The 12,995-nt window shown below is 45.1% G+C and overlaps 1 protein-coding gene across 4 annotated transcripts in view; it reads right to left on the bottom strand.

Moving 5' to 3' along the window:
* LOC116943341 (uncharacterized) overlaps positions 1-12,995 on the bottom strand; it is a 66,945-nt gene that overhangs the window by 20,484 nt on the left and 33,466 nt on the right. For all 4 annotated transcript variants that reach the window (XM_032956156.2, XM_032956157.2, XM_076067617.1 and 1 more), the window contains exons 7-11: positions 12,226-12,373; positions 8,610-8,697; positions 5,456-5,517; positions 3,782-3,873; positions 2,600-2,729 (exon numbers count right to left, since the gene is read on the bottom strand). In XM_032956156.2, the coding sequence (XP_032812047.2) occupies positions 2,600-2,729; positions 3,782-3,873; positions 5,456-5,517; positions 8,610-8,697; positions 12,226-12,373 (520 nt within the window). The remainder of the gene's footprint in view (positions 1-2,599; positions 2,730-3,781; positions 3,874-5,455; positions 5,518-8,609; positions 8,698-12,225; positions 12,374-12,995) is intronic.

Below are 12,995 nucleotides of genomic sequence, written 5' to 3'. Positions count from 1 at the left end.
TGTGTAACGTCTGTAAAACATTACCAAGCTTCTTCCTCTTTTTCCAGACAATGACTTTATTTACTCTGTTAAGTGCATGCTGCAGCCATAACTGCTACGGGTGTTTAAATGTGGCTGCCATACGGTGGGGTGCGGTGCACACTGCAGAACGCACAGCATATGGTATGCACAGCGCTAGCCTTTTTGTCATCCTTGCTAAAAAAAACCCTCCAATATTACAGTGCTCCCTGCAAAGTCGACAATTTAGCTTCTCCTTCAACTAAAATGCATTTAACCCTTCATCATCATCATCATCAGGCACAATAAATCCACTGCTGGATGAAGCCCTCCCCATGCCAACACCATATTTCACGATCCTGCGATGTAATAATCGGCCTCGTATTGGCACGCCAGCCGATTTTCATCGCTCCATCGCCCCGGCGGATGCCCACACGGAGTTGCTCCGTTCCCCGGCTGCTGCTCCGTTCGTATTCTTGACCTTCGACCGTCATTGGCCATCGCCGTCCCTTCGAGACGTGATGTATTCTTGCCCAAGCCCACTGACATTTCTTAACAGATTCAATAACATAATTGACCTGCACACATTCTCTACTGCCCTCTTTCGGTCTCTCAAGTGTAATTCCAAGCTCGTATCTCTCCATGCTAATGTAGTGAATAGCATTCTATTTGCACAAATGTTTCTCCTTCCCAATGCATGCCACCGCTGCGATATAAAAAGTCGCTTTTCTTCATACAATAAAAAAGGTAATTTATAATAGTCAGTTCCTACACTCAAGACCATCCGATACCAGCTTTCTTTTACGTTCGCCTATCAGCGGCGATAGGGCCAAATCAATTTCCGCCACATCTCCTTCCGTAGCCTGTGTTTCTGCTTCGTTCAGCTCACTCAACGTAAATGCAGCAAATGTTTGTTGCCTATAAATCAATCGCTGTTGTGTCAAAAATATTGCGTCTAAAATGTTGTACCTAAAAATCAAACGTCTACAGTTCACGAACATATAATTTGACTCAAGGAAACCCTGCATCCACTGTGGATTTTACAAGCGCCACAAAGGGGAAACATCTTGTCAATGAATCCACGATACTTAGAAACCATCATTCGCTGGGACATGTGCCTCAAGTGCCCCCCCACCACGCTGCCATGCCCATTCTCTCGAAGCGGACAAAGTGAACGTGGTATCTCTGTCGCAGCTCCCGTCGTCTGGAATTCAATCCCAAACCCCCTCTCTCACTGCGCTGCACGTCGGTATCGTTGTCGAGTTTTTGTCAGGATCTTAAGACTTTAATTCTCTCTCTCAAGCCTCCGAATATCTATTCGAAGGCATTGTAAATTTAGTAATGAATACAATTTCGTAACAGTTAACTCCCCTCTCGCCAACGATTCGACAAATGTATCACAATCTGACACCACGGTTCTCTTTAAGCGTCTATTCAGTATTGAGCTCTCTGGTATCATCTCTCACATGTGTGTTCTGCCTCGTTTGTTCCGCGAGCCTAAAGAGAACAGTTGCCTGTGTGACAGATAATCAATCCTTGCATGCACAATGCATTACGCGCATGATAAAAGTGTCAAAATCTCACACGCATAATTCAACGTGTGCGTTTCATGAGTCTAAGAATCTATTTTAAGCACAGGATCATCAAATGCTTATTTGTTACATTCACAGTTTAATCACTGGCCATAGTACATTTGTTTACATCAAATATTTAATTACAGACTGAAGTAACTAATAACTACGTCATATTGGCTTGCTTCAAAAACTTTCACAAACATAAAAATATGTCCTAAGTTTAATAAACATAAAATATAACCCCAACAACCAAAACCTGAATGAAATATAAAACCAAGCGTTACACCTGAACATATCTTATTAATTCTCATTGCTACATCGGTGAGACCGTTATACTAACGTATTCATATTGAACACGTACATTCGTCTTCCTCTCCAACATTATCGCGCAATTGAGCTACCGGCGTCATAGCAACGATAATTCATTTGGATGTCTCGCAGAACATTGCAAACCCCCTCTTGTTAGAGAACGGTCCACAGAAGCGGACATCACAGAGTTACCCGAGATCCTCTTTAAAGTCACCTCAGGTCCCCATAGTAGGGCGAGCAATTTTTACCCATCTGGTCTCAGAAGGTCGTGGATTCGATTCCGACCCTGACACCTGCTGTATATTTGGAGTTTGCATGTTCTCCCTGTGGTTGTTTAGTTTTTTTTTTTCTCTCTGGGTCCTCCAGTTTTTCCCTCCACATTTAGAAACATGCGTTTAGAGTATTCTGCGGCTATAAATTTTCACGCGATAAGCCACTTCGTTGGACTATCATTTGTGGCCAAGTTGCTTCTGAAAAAGAGCAATATAGTTCAGTGGGCCTTACCTGGTAAAATAAAAGTAGTTTAGTTTTAATCGGTGAATGGGGCGAGACAATCAACTCGCTACATTTGAAAACCTGATATAATCGCAGGGCGGCTGCCTGGATTCGAACTCAGGACCTCAGCGGTAACAGCTAGGCGCTCTGACCTCTGTGAGCCATCGGGTCACCTCCGGCATTGAGTGACAGTGACTGTAAGGTGCCGCTTGTGGCCACCTTACCTTGCTGTTGCGATGCACCAGCTCTAGCCGGCAGTGTATGGACTTGATGTGCTCCGTAAACGTGGACTGGAAGACGATGCAGAAAACCCGCTCAAAAAAGCAGGGAATCTGCGACAGTTCGTACAGGAACCTAACGAAGAAACACACGTGGCAGTAAAGAACGCACAGGGCTGTTTTTATTTGAGAAAAAAAAATCAAACGTTGCAATTGGCTACGGTTCTACAGTGCTTGCACCGTTCCCAATATTCTCTATCGCTCTCCGTCCCCTCCTTCTCGCTGTGTCCAATCCTCTTTTCGATCCTTCTCTCCTTGCACCCCTCCACTAGAATAAACTTCCCGTGTACATTAAGCAGTCCCCCTCCTTAACCTCCTTCTGTTCCTCTCTTAAAGCCTCACCTCTTCTCTGTTGCCCATTCTATTCCCTCACCCCTCCACTCATTTCAACTCCCACCCCTACACTTTTGTGATCCCTAAAATACCGTCTTAACGCTGTCACTCATTCCTCAATGCTTGTATGCCCCCTGCCATCTACATCACTCCATTCTGTCACCGTTTTGGAAGCTTATGTCAAGCGCCTTGAGTGAAGGCACTCTATAAATATAAATTAGATATCGATCGGCAGCCACCATGGGAATGTGGAATTACCACCACTGGCTCAGGGCAACCAATGGTGATGCTCGACTGATCAGGGAGACGCTGACTCCTGACCAGTAGAAGTAGCTATTGTGTGTAGGCGGTGTAACTGCACCAGGACCTATGGTTCCAGAGGGGCTCAGGCACCAGGCTCCCGAAGGGGATGGGAAATTGGACAGGGGGCCCCATTTCATGCCTTGTACCAAGTAGTCCATGAGAGCCCAGATAAGATATGTCACTTGTCTATACCGCCTCAATTGGAGATAACTTGAGAGGTTCCAATTTTTCCAAGCGGTCAATAAAAGTGAATTACGCAATAACCACTTGAATTTAATGGGGATATCAAAAATTATTCAGTCATATTAGCCACATAAATCAATCGTAAATACTAAGCTTTGCTAGCTTGTGTAGTAGCAATAAGTGCTCTGGCCTATAGACTACAGGGCCCATGGCAACCACGCCGCTACGCCTCTGCATTTGACTTGGGAGTTAGACAAGAGCTCCATGTATACAAGCACTGGTAGATAGCACAAGGAGGAAAACGCTTACTGTTCAGGCTTATCCAGCTGCCTTGTGTCCTCCGCGCCCTGTTTAGACGTTACAAACTGCATAATCTTTCCCAGTTCTTCCTTTTCACCTCTCTGATGAAATTGCAAGCAAAACATTTTTTTTTTTACAAAGAGCATCAACTTCACGTGCCCTCCAGTACCGCTTCGAACAGAAACACCCGTGGCATAAATGTGACCGGTTTTCAATAGAGCGAGTCAATAATGGCCACGCAACTTTACACTTTGGTTTCATTCATATTGCATCATTGTTAAGGGCGTTATCGTGCCTTCTCCACCCCCCCCCCCCAACCGTTATAGGACAAATGTACGGAGAGCTAATGAGCGCATAAATGCTTTCAACCTTGGTTGGAAAGTGATAAAATGCTAAATAACCTCAGGGGGCATCAGGAGCAACATTTTAGAGAAGAATGTTTAAATGAGCAAAATCTTGACCCTGTATTGGCTTCTCCAAATCTCACCAGAAGAGCGTGACTCATTGGAAAATTGCTGCCGGCTTGCCTGGTCTTACATGCGCAAGGCTCAACCATTAATGCTGCGGCGCCATTCAGCAGCGTGTGGCAAGAAGACACAGACCACAGGGTTGGTGGGAGACCCTGGATGATCAAGGCATCACAACATGTCGAGGAGTCTGCATCTTATTCTATTAACTATTTTTTATTTTACCAGGTAAGGCCACAATGGGTAATGTAGCTCTTTTTTTTTAGAAGCGGCCTGGCCATAAATGACAGCTAACGAAGTGGCTTATCGTGGTGGAAATATATAGCAGGCAAATACTCTAAATACGTGTTTCTAAATGTGGAGGGGAAAAAATGGAAAACCTGGAGAAAAAACCACATTCCCGCCTGGGAGAACATGCAAATTCCACACATACATGCATCAGTCAGGATCGAACCCACAAATCCACCACCTGTATACCAGGCCAGGTAGTTATTTTATTATACCAGTGGTGTAATATGAACAGGCACAGGAAATAGAAAAAAAATAACTGTGCAGATTAAGAAATTGATAAGTAAACATTTGTTAAATCATAGTTATTCTTCTGGTGTATGTATGTTGAACTTATTTCGCACTGTACGTAGCCAACCGTGCTAGTCAGAGGTGCGGGGGAACAACAAACTAAATACAAAAAAAAAGTCCTCAAGAAATGAGTTTCCAATTTAGATTGAAAAGTGCATAGCTCCAGTGGCTTCCGAATGTTTGAAGAGCATTGCAGACGGCTGCAGAAGCACATCTGAAAGTACGACGCAGTGACTTGCCTTTGTATGATGGTTGTATGGTACTGAACATGTGGACTCTTAAGTGATCGTACAGAATACTTAACAAACAATTCCAAGATATTTGTCAATAATACTGTGGCCCTAAAAGAAAAATATACAAGCGACATTTTGGGCAAAGTCCCTTCTTCATCGCACATACAGAGCGATAAGAGTGCATCAGAGTTGGAGACTGCACTTTACGCAGCAGCAGCATCATTAAATAATCAGCTTAAGATAGAATCATTATATGTGTGTATGTTGAACTTCTTTCGCACTGTACAGAGCCAAGTTAGGAGTGGGGGAGCCGTGGCATAACCGCTCACGTTAAATAAAGATTCTGATTCCGTTATTCCAAGGAGACGCAGTACACACGCGGAAAGCGGATGAATACAACTTACATTCTCGTATAGAGCTTGCAGAGTCTCCAGATCCACCAGGGAGCTGTCCAACTGAAGCACAGCTAAGCCACAAATACAGACAACGTAACCTTACAAGACAAAACAACAAGAACACTGAACACGTTAATCAAAAACACTCTTTAGAATGGACAAAGGTCTTAAGAGGAAAAAATAATAATATTCGGCCGATAATTCCGGGCGACGGCCCTCCTTCAGAGCATAAGAGGTCAGACAGGAGGGGATAGTATCTCGTGCACAGCTCACAATTATTTACATGCCAAAATATTTAAGCCTGGAAATGCAAAATAAACCATGTATTATACATCATGGTACCGGTGATCGCAAAATGTAATGGTTAAAAAACAAACATCAGTGTCTTTAGATTTATCCAATGGAAATGACAAAATCACAAATTATGGTTTGTTAGATAAGACGCGGAGAAAATGATCAGCCTCATCATTATTACTGTAAGTCATCAAATTTTATGAACGCTATTATTGGCCAAATGGGTGCCCTGCATATTCGCGGATATATCACGCTTCTTGCCATACATTTGTGAGAACTATCCATATTGTATATGTAAAAGGAAGATTCTGGGCTAAAATTAAGTACTCTTTGGTTCTTTCGGTAAAGTCACGTAGAAAGAAAATAAATTAAATAATAGAATACGACGTTTCTATTGCAACACAAGCAAGTCGTCATCAGGTAGAACTAAATTTGAGAGAGAGACAAAACACAGACACGGAGACACACAGACAGACACACAAGCAGACAGAGGCAAACAGACACACAGAGAGAGACACAACATAGACACACAGAGACCCAATGCCTCTGTGTCGAGGCCTTAAATAGAGAGAGAGAGGGGGGTGGGCAGAGAGAGAGAGGTGGGTCTGCTGGAGCAGCTGCTGGAGCAGAGAAATTAGCATGGCAATGAAACCACCCCGAAGCGACCGAGGGAAAGAAGATCCAGTGGCCCTGTGAGATTCTGGTAAATTTCAGAGAGAAATAGTTTGATAAAACAAAATTTAGCAAATCTTTTGCAAATGCAATGTAATGCAACAGGTCTACAGGCCGAGCAAACTCGGCAGCACTTATCTTTCTCTCACGTCCCTGAGCCAGTAGTTGACAATTCCATATTCCCATTGTGGAGGTCAGTCTCTTTAAATGCACATTTATTAAAAAAAAATGTTTCCACGTTAGGAGACATTAATAGCAACTAAATAAGTTTGATGCGTCTCCCCATAGGCCAACCACTGCTGACTTCCCGCAGCGTGGTATGTCCTTTGCTACGGTGGCACTTAAGTTTGGGAATGGTCTGCTTGGCCATATATACATATACCACTGCATCGACAAGCCTGGATTGGTTCAGACCCCAGGGTTATTTTTCTCTAATAAGCTATGAACAAAGACTCATGTGCATTGCATGTAAAGATGGTCACTGCACTGCGCTTCCAGATGCACTTCTGCGGCCATCTGGAATGCTCTTCCTTCCAATATTAGGAAGCCACTGGAGCTATGCACTTTTAAATCTATATTGAAAACTGATTTCTTGAGAACTGTTTATGTGTTTAGTTTGGTGTCCTTCCTCCGCACTTCCAATTAGCACGATTGGCTATGTATGATGTGAAAAAAGTTCAACATACATACATACATACTTGTAGAAACAGACAGATACTGAAAGTAATGTAACATTGCATTCATGTTTGTTTATTTATACAGTAACTGATTGCTGTTGTTGTTTATAGATCCGTGGGCATTTGGATTACGCGAAGCCATTTTCATGCACTTTGAGAAGTAAAGGCATGTGGAGCATTAACATATGAAAGACGATGATTGTGAAGTGACATCGCGGATGTCACTGTGTGGTGCCGGGCCTAGAGGGGCACGGCGTGCGATGTACTCACATCGCGGACAGCACGTATGTAGCGACATCGTGAATGTAGCCGAGTAATGCCGGCTCTAGCGAGGCAACGATGCATTGTCAACGCGGACACCCCGTAGGTGGGTGTAGTACCAGCCCTAAAAGGGTGCGTGCTGGGATAGCGCAGTGGCACCACGCGTGGCGTGCAGTGCTGACTCCTACAGGAGGGAGTGTCAGCCATGGGATAAGGTTACCCTAGGCCATGGCACTCTGGTTGACCCTAGGAGGCACGTGACGGGTAAGATCTATACAGGGGCCCCCGGCGGGGGCTAGGGGGGGAGGGGGTCACGTGTCAGGGTGAGATCCTACGGGAAGGGTCGAGAAACGACAAGAGGTTTCTCGAAGGTGGTCGTGGCCAAGGGCGGGGCCAGCCACGACCCAGCAGCGTATAAACCGGGTCCGCACAGGGACAGGGGTTCAGCGTTGCTGTTGTCATCTGAAGATCTACGTTCTACGTTCTACGTCCAAGAAGAAGTCACCAACACGTGGACGTGGACCCCAGTTAGATCCTGTCCGTTGTAGCTACTCCCGGTAACTAGCGTAGTTAGCCTGGTGGTCCACCACCATAGGTTATCTGGTAAAGGGGCAGCAGTAACCCCTTTGTGTTAATGTGTTGCTGTTAATAAATTAGTTGCCTCCAAGAGGTATGTCTGCGACTCAGTTGAATCCACTACAATTGTGTCAACCCCGGAAGAAGGGCCGAGTGGACCCCTGGCTGTGATGTGACTGCGAGCTCAATGCTCTCACCACAGGAAATGTTAAGGTGCAGCCCGGCACTTGCATGCTGATGCTACTGCTGGTGGAAGGACCTCCCCCTCAAGAGCACTTTAGAGAGCCCCTAGAAATGGTATCTGGTGACAAGACCCACACTTTATGCCATCACATGCGACCTGTTGGTCGACCAACCGTATCCATTATAAAAATGGGTGAACAGAGGGGGGGGGGGGTGGATTTAAGAAACTTCAACTACCTTCCATTAACTTCCTTGCCAGGAGATTTAAAGGAAACAGCGACCTCTGGTGTGCAAGTCCAGTGTGCTGACCATACACATATGGATGGTAGTACCCCACATTTAAATCCTCTCCTCAATGAGCAAATATGGGCAGGCAGCAGGAGGCCTGACGGCGTTATGTGACGTGTTTACGTGCCTGCATTAGTCCACGGCAATCGCCGTGCGGGATATCGAATGGAACAGCAGCAAACCGCAGGTATGGTGCAAAGAGATCGCCTTACCATGTTGAATGTCCTTAATTTCAAGGTGAATGCTGGACATTAGAATTCCTACAGCTTGAGATCGCTTGCCATCCAAGATTTTAGTGACCTGCGTTCAAAACACAGTTCCAACAACGTGGTTCGCTTACGCGATGCTTAGTCGCGTGTTCAAAGTCATCGTGAAAAGGAATGGACATAAACAGCACGAGGCCTTCATGAAGTATCACCCAACGGTGTCTCAGGAAGATAATATGTAGAGTCAGCACAGGCAAGCACACACAAACACAGTAACTACATTAGAACTCCTCTTAACGACCATCCCTGTTAACGACCAATCGGTTGAAGACGGGGCCCTCCACAGAGCTCAATGTGGTCGCTTACCGGCCATTCCTCTGATGACGGGATTACGACAGCAGCAAATGAACGCCAATTTCGACCAATCGGTGAGCTCCAAAGTGGTGGGACTATTTCCTAGACTCGCTTAACGACCAAATTACTTTACGACCGGTTTCGTGGAACCAATTACCGTCGTTAAAATGGGTTCTACTGTATTTTGTGTCAGCACAGGCAAGCACACAAACACAGCAATTATCCACTAATTAAAGTATTTGCATTTGTTTTCACTCAGCGGGCCCTACCTTTTAAGAATTGTTTTTATTTGCATATATTTTTAAAGTGATTTGCTTACCTTGCCTCCATAATATAGGTTTTTTTGGGGATAGATCGAGTAAATATAAATGTGCCGTAAAACCGCCACCACCCAACACAGCCAATTAGTGAGGTTTGTCACGTAAACAAAACACGCCAATTCGTTACTAGTGTAGCGAGTCCAACTGAGTCGCAGACGTTCTTCTTCAGAGGCAACACATTTATTACACAACACGTATAAACCAAAGGGGTAGCTGCCCCTTTACCAGATACAGCCTAGGGTGGTGACCACCCAGCTAACTACACTACCATACAGGAGTTATGGCTACGACGGACCGGACCCGTCCTCGGGTCCCGGGCCACGTGTTGGCGCCTCTTCAGATGTAGAACGTGGAGCTTCCAGCTTGCAGCTTGCAGAACGAAGCAACCCTGGTCCCTCCCAGGGACCCACCATATTTCCTCCCGGGTCAGGGCCGGCTCCGCCCTCGGCCCCGCCCACCTTCGAGAGCGTTCCAGCTCCCTCTCGATCCCTCTCGAGAGCTGACCCCGGACACGTGATCACCCCCTAGCCCCCCCCCCCTACCTGGGGGCCTCCCTATGGACACTCCGGTACACGTGCCTACGGGGTCAACTAGAGTGCCATGGCCCGGGGCAACCCTGCCTCTGGGCTGACACTCTCCCGCTCCCTCTAGTGGGAGCCCACACTGCACGCCGTACGTGGTGCCCTCGCTATCCCAGCGCTCACCAAGCCCCGCTAAGGGGCTGGTACCACACCCACCTACAGGGTGTACGCGATGACGATGCATCGCACACACGGTGCTGTCCGCGATGTAGGGACATCGCACGCCATGGCCCTCTAGGTCCGGCACCATACAGTGACATCCCCAATGTCACTACACTAGTACAACACACCGGTGTGTGGGAGGGCAATCCATAACATTTACAATCGGAGTACGACGTTTCGCTAGTAATTACAACGAACTTCATCATCAGCCTATAATTTGTACTCCTATCGTGTTCTTGTATTATTTGTTCTTGTTAGGTTCTGACCTGCCCCTACTGGACATCTGTGAAAAAAGAGCTTCACAGCTCATCGGATTCTTCCAGTATAAATATTCAGATTCTGATTACAGCTGTGTACATATTTGATACTAAGTTAGTTTTACCCGCTTATATCTACAAAAATACACAAAGTAAATGTTTACAAGGTATGAAGTGTGACCGGCACATGCTTTATGTATCCGAACAACCAGGCGAATCGATTTTTATATAAATTAAAAGCTATTATTTTCAAGTCATTTTCGCATTACAGTAAAGCCTCATCATTACGATAATTTTATCATTCGTAATTGGGGATATTTCGGCACGGCTGCACTTTCGGAATATATATATTGTGGACAAGTAATTCGCCACGAGCCGAATTGCCGTACCGAATGGTCCAATTTCGGCATACACATGGAGCGAGACTGCACGCCACGACCAAAACAACAACTCCGTCGAGTGGAGGCGCGCACGGTGAGCGTTAGTGCAGACCTGTTGCTTTGAACTTTACATTGTTTATGCACGCTGTGCAAGCCAACCCTCTCAGAAATCTCATCTACACCTACACCAAGAAGTATTAGAAAGGGATTGAAGTATAAATCCCTTAGTCTGCGGGTCAAATCCGAAGTTTTGGATAGAATTGATGCAAGTGTATCAATGCGTATAGTGTGAAGAGTTTGACATTAAATCAAGCACCTTGAACATACAATACAGTAAGTACATACTAGGTGCATTAAGCCCCCCTCCACAACCTCTGTTACCTACCAAAATGGAACCTACCACATCCTCCTTCTTTGCCTGCAGTGCTGGTTACTCATGGTAAGTGTTACCTTTTTGGGAAAATAATTTTTGGAAAATTCGGAAAAAAACATTTTTTATTGGGGCAGGAGGCACTGAGGAGTACCATTGTAAATAACTCGTAATATTGGATAATTCGGCAAGGCCAGAGCCACAGATGTGTCGAATTAACAAGGGTTTGCTGTATATGATGCAAATGGCCCTGTGATCAAATCTCCCAGAACATTCCCGGTGTCCTGAGCTCGAAAGCTACGCAGGCTTGAGCTCCTTGAGAATGCTAGAATGGGTGACCAACAATGTGCAACAAGTTGTTGTCGTCTGTTGTGGGGCCACGTGGTTGGGCAGCAGAGGACAGTGCAGCATAAAAAAAAAAACATTGTTGTACCGTTCTTCGATAAAAGACTTCCTTCACAATTCTGGCTAATCTCCCGATGAAGCTGCTTGCAATCACCAGCGAAACGTCGTACTCGATTTGTTGTAAATGTTGTGACTTTACTCTCCAACACACCGGGTGTGCTGAAGTAACTCATTGGCACGTTTGTTTAAATGGAAAGCCTTACCAATTGGCTGTATCAGGTGGTGGCGGGTTTAACGGCACATTTATATTTATGTGATCCAACCCAAAAAAACCTTTATTATGGATAATATTGGTCGCGAAAGTCTACATGTTAAAATTCTTCTAAGCTCCAACGTCTATGAACATTGGATAAGGCGCTAAGGCTCACAGGTGATAACAGTCCGTAGTAGTTTAAGAGCAGTAGAGGGGGGGCACGATAGTGCCATGTGACTTTACCCAATGAGGTAATATGCCAGTAAATTTGGCAAATTTGGACCGTGACACCAGCACAAATTGCCCACTCTTTGCGAATTTATATCACGGGATCTTGACCGTCCAACGCAAAGCAAACGGCGGTAAATTCCTTGGTTAATGCTTTAAAGTTCTTGATCCGCGCCTCGCGAGATTTTCTATCGAAGATTGAATCCGATTTGTGAAATATGTGCGCGCTATGAATTGTGTTCATTATTGTTATTACTATTATAATACATCCGCAGTATTAACCAGGGCAGCTGGTGGGCTCGAACCACAAACCTCTGCAAACAAGCGGCAGACGGCCAACATTATGCTTAAGAATTTTAAAGAGCGACTCACTTGCTTGGTTTTAGACTTTTTGCTGAACACGTCGAAGAGCGGCTTCTTTTTCTCTTTCACGGATTTTTTGGAGAAAAGTTCTTCGAACTCCAAAGGATTTATCTTTGCCTCATCCAAACCATCCCAGATGGTCTTTGCGGTATCTGACCTGCAATCAAAATAACCTTACATTAAAGACGACAGTGCTCTGCAATGTAAAGACATCGAGTCAGAAAAATACAACAAACACGAGAGGATTGTCGGTTGATGGCACGGCAAATAGAAGCCCCTGACCTTGACGAGTTTAAGTTAAAGCAGAGGATGCTAAAATTGCATGTAAGGGTTAAGGGAGCTGAGAATACAGCCTGGTTGGTTAGTAGGGTCATTTCACCATTCTTCACCACTTGGGTCACATCGCGATGGTGAAGAGGGTGTACTGGTGCCGCTTTTGATGTTTAGTCTGGTGTCCCTCCCCCCGCACCTCCGATTAGCATGGTTGGCTACGTACGGTACGAAAGAAGTTCACAGTACATACATATACGTACCGGGTTTAGATATCACTTGTCACTGACGTTATCCACGTCCGGGAATCAAACCCAGTTTGGTGATTTTTTTTTTTAGACAGTGCACGCCAAAGCTACACCAAAACTATTTGTATTCAGACTTTTAATTGACAACATCATTAATAAGAATAAACAGAGAAAAGCAAGTTAGATTTCTTCGACATGATATAAGAAAATAAAGGACAACGTATGATGTTTTGACTGCCACAATTATAGGTACAAGAAGCC

Source organism: Petromyzon marinus, chromosome 17, assembly GCF_048934315.1.
Source record: "Petromyzon marinus isolate PM22_M1 ecotype Great Lakes invasive population chromosome 17, UKy_Petmar_22M1.pri1.0, whole genome shotgun sequence".
NCBI lineage: Eukaryota > Metazoa > Chordata > Hyperoartia > Petromyzontiformes > Petromyzontidae > Petromyzon > Petromyzon marinus.
This window is presented reverse-complemented; position numbering and strand designations above follow the sequence as displayed.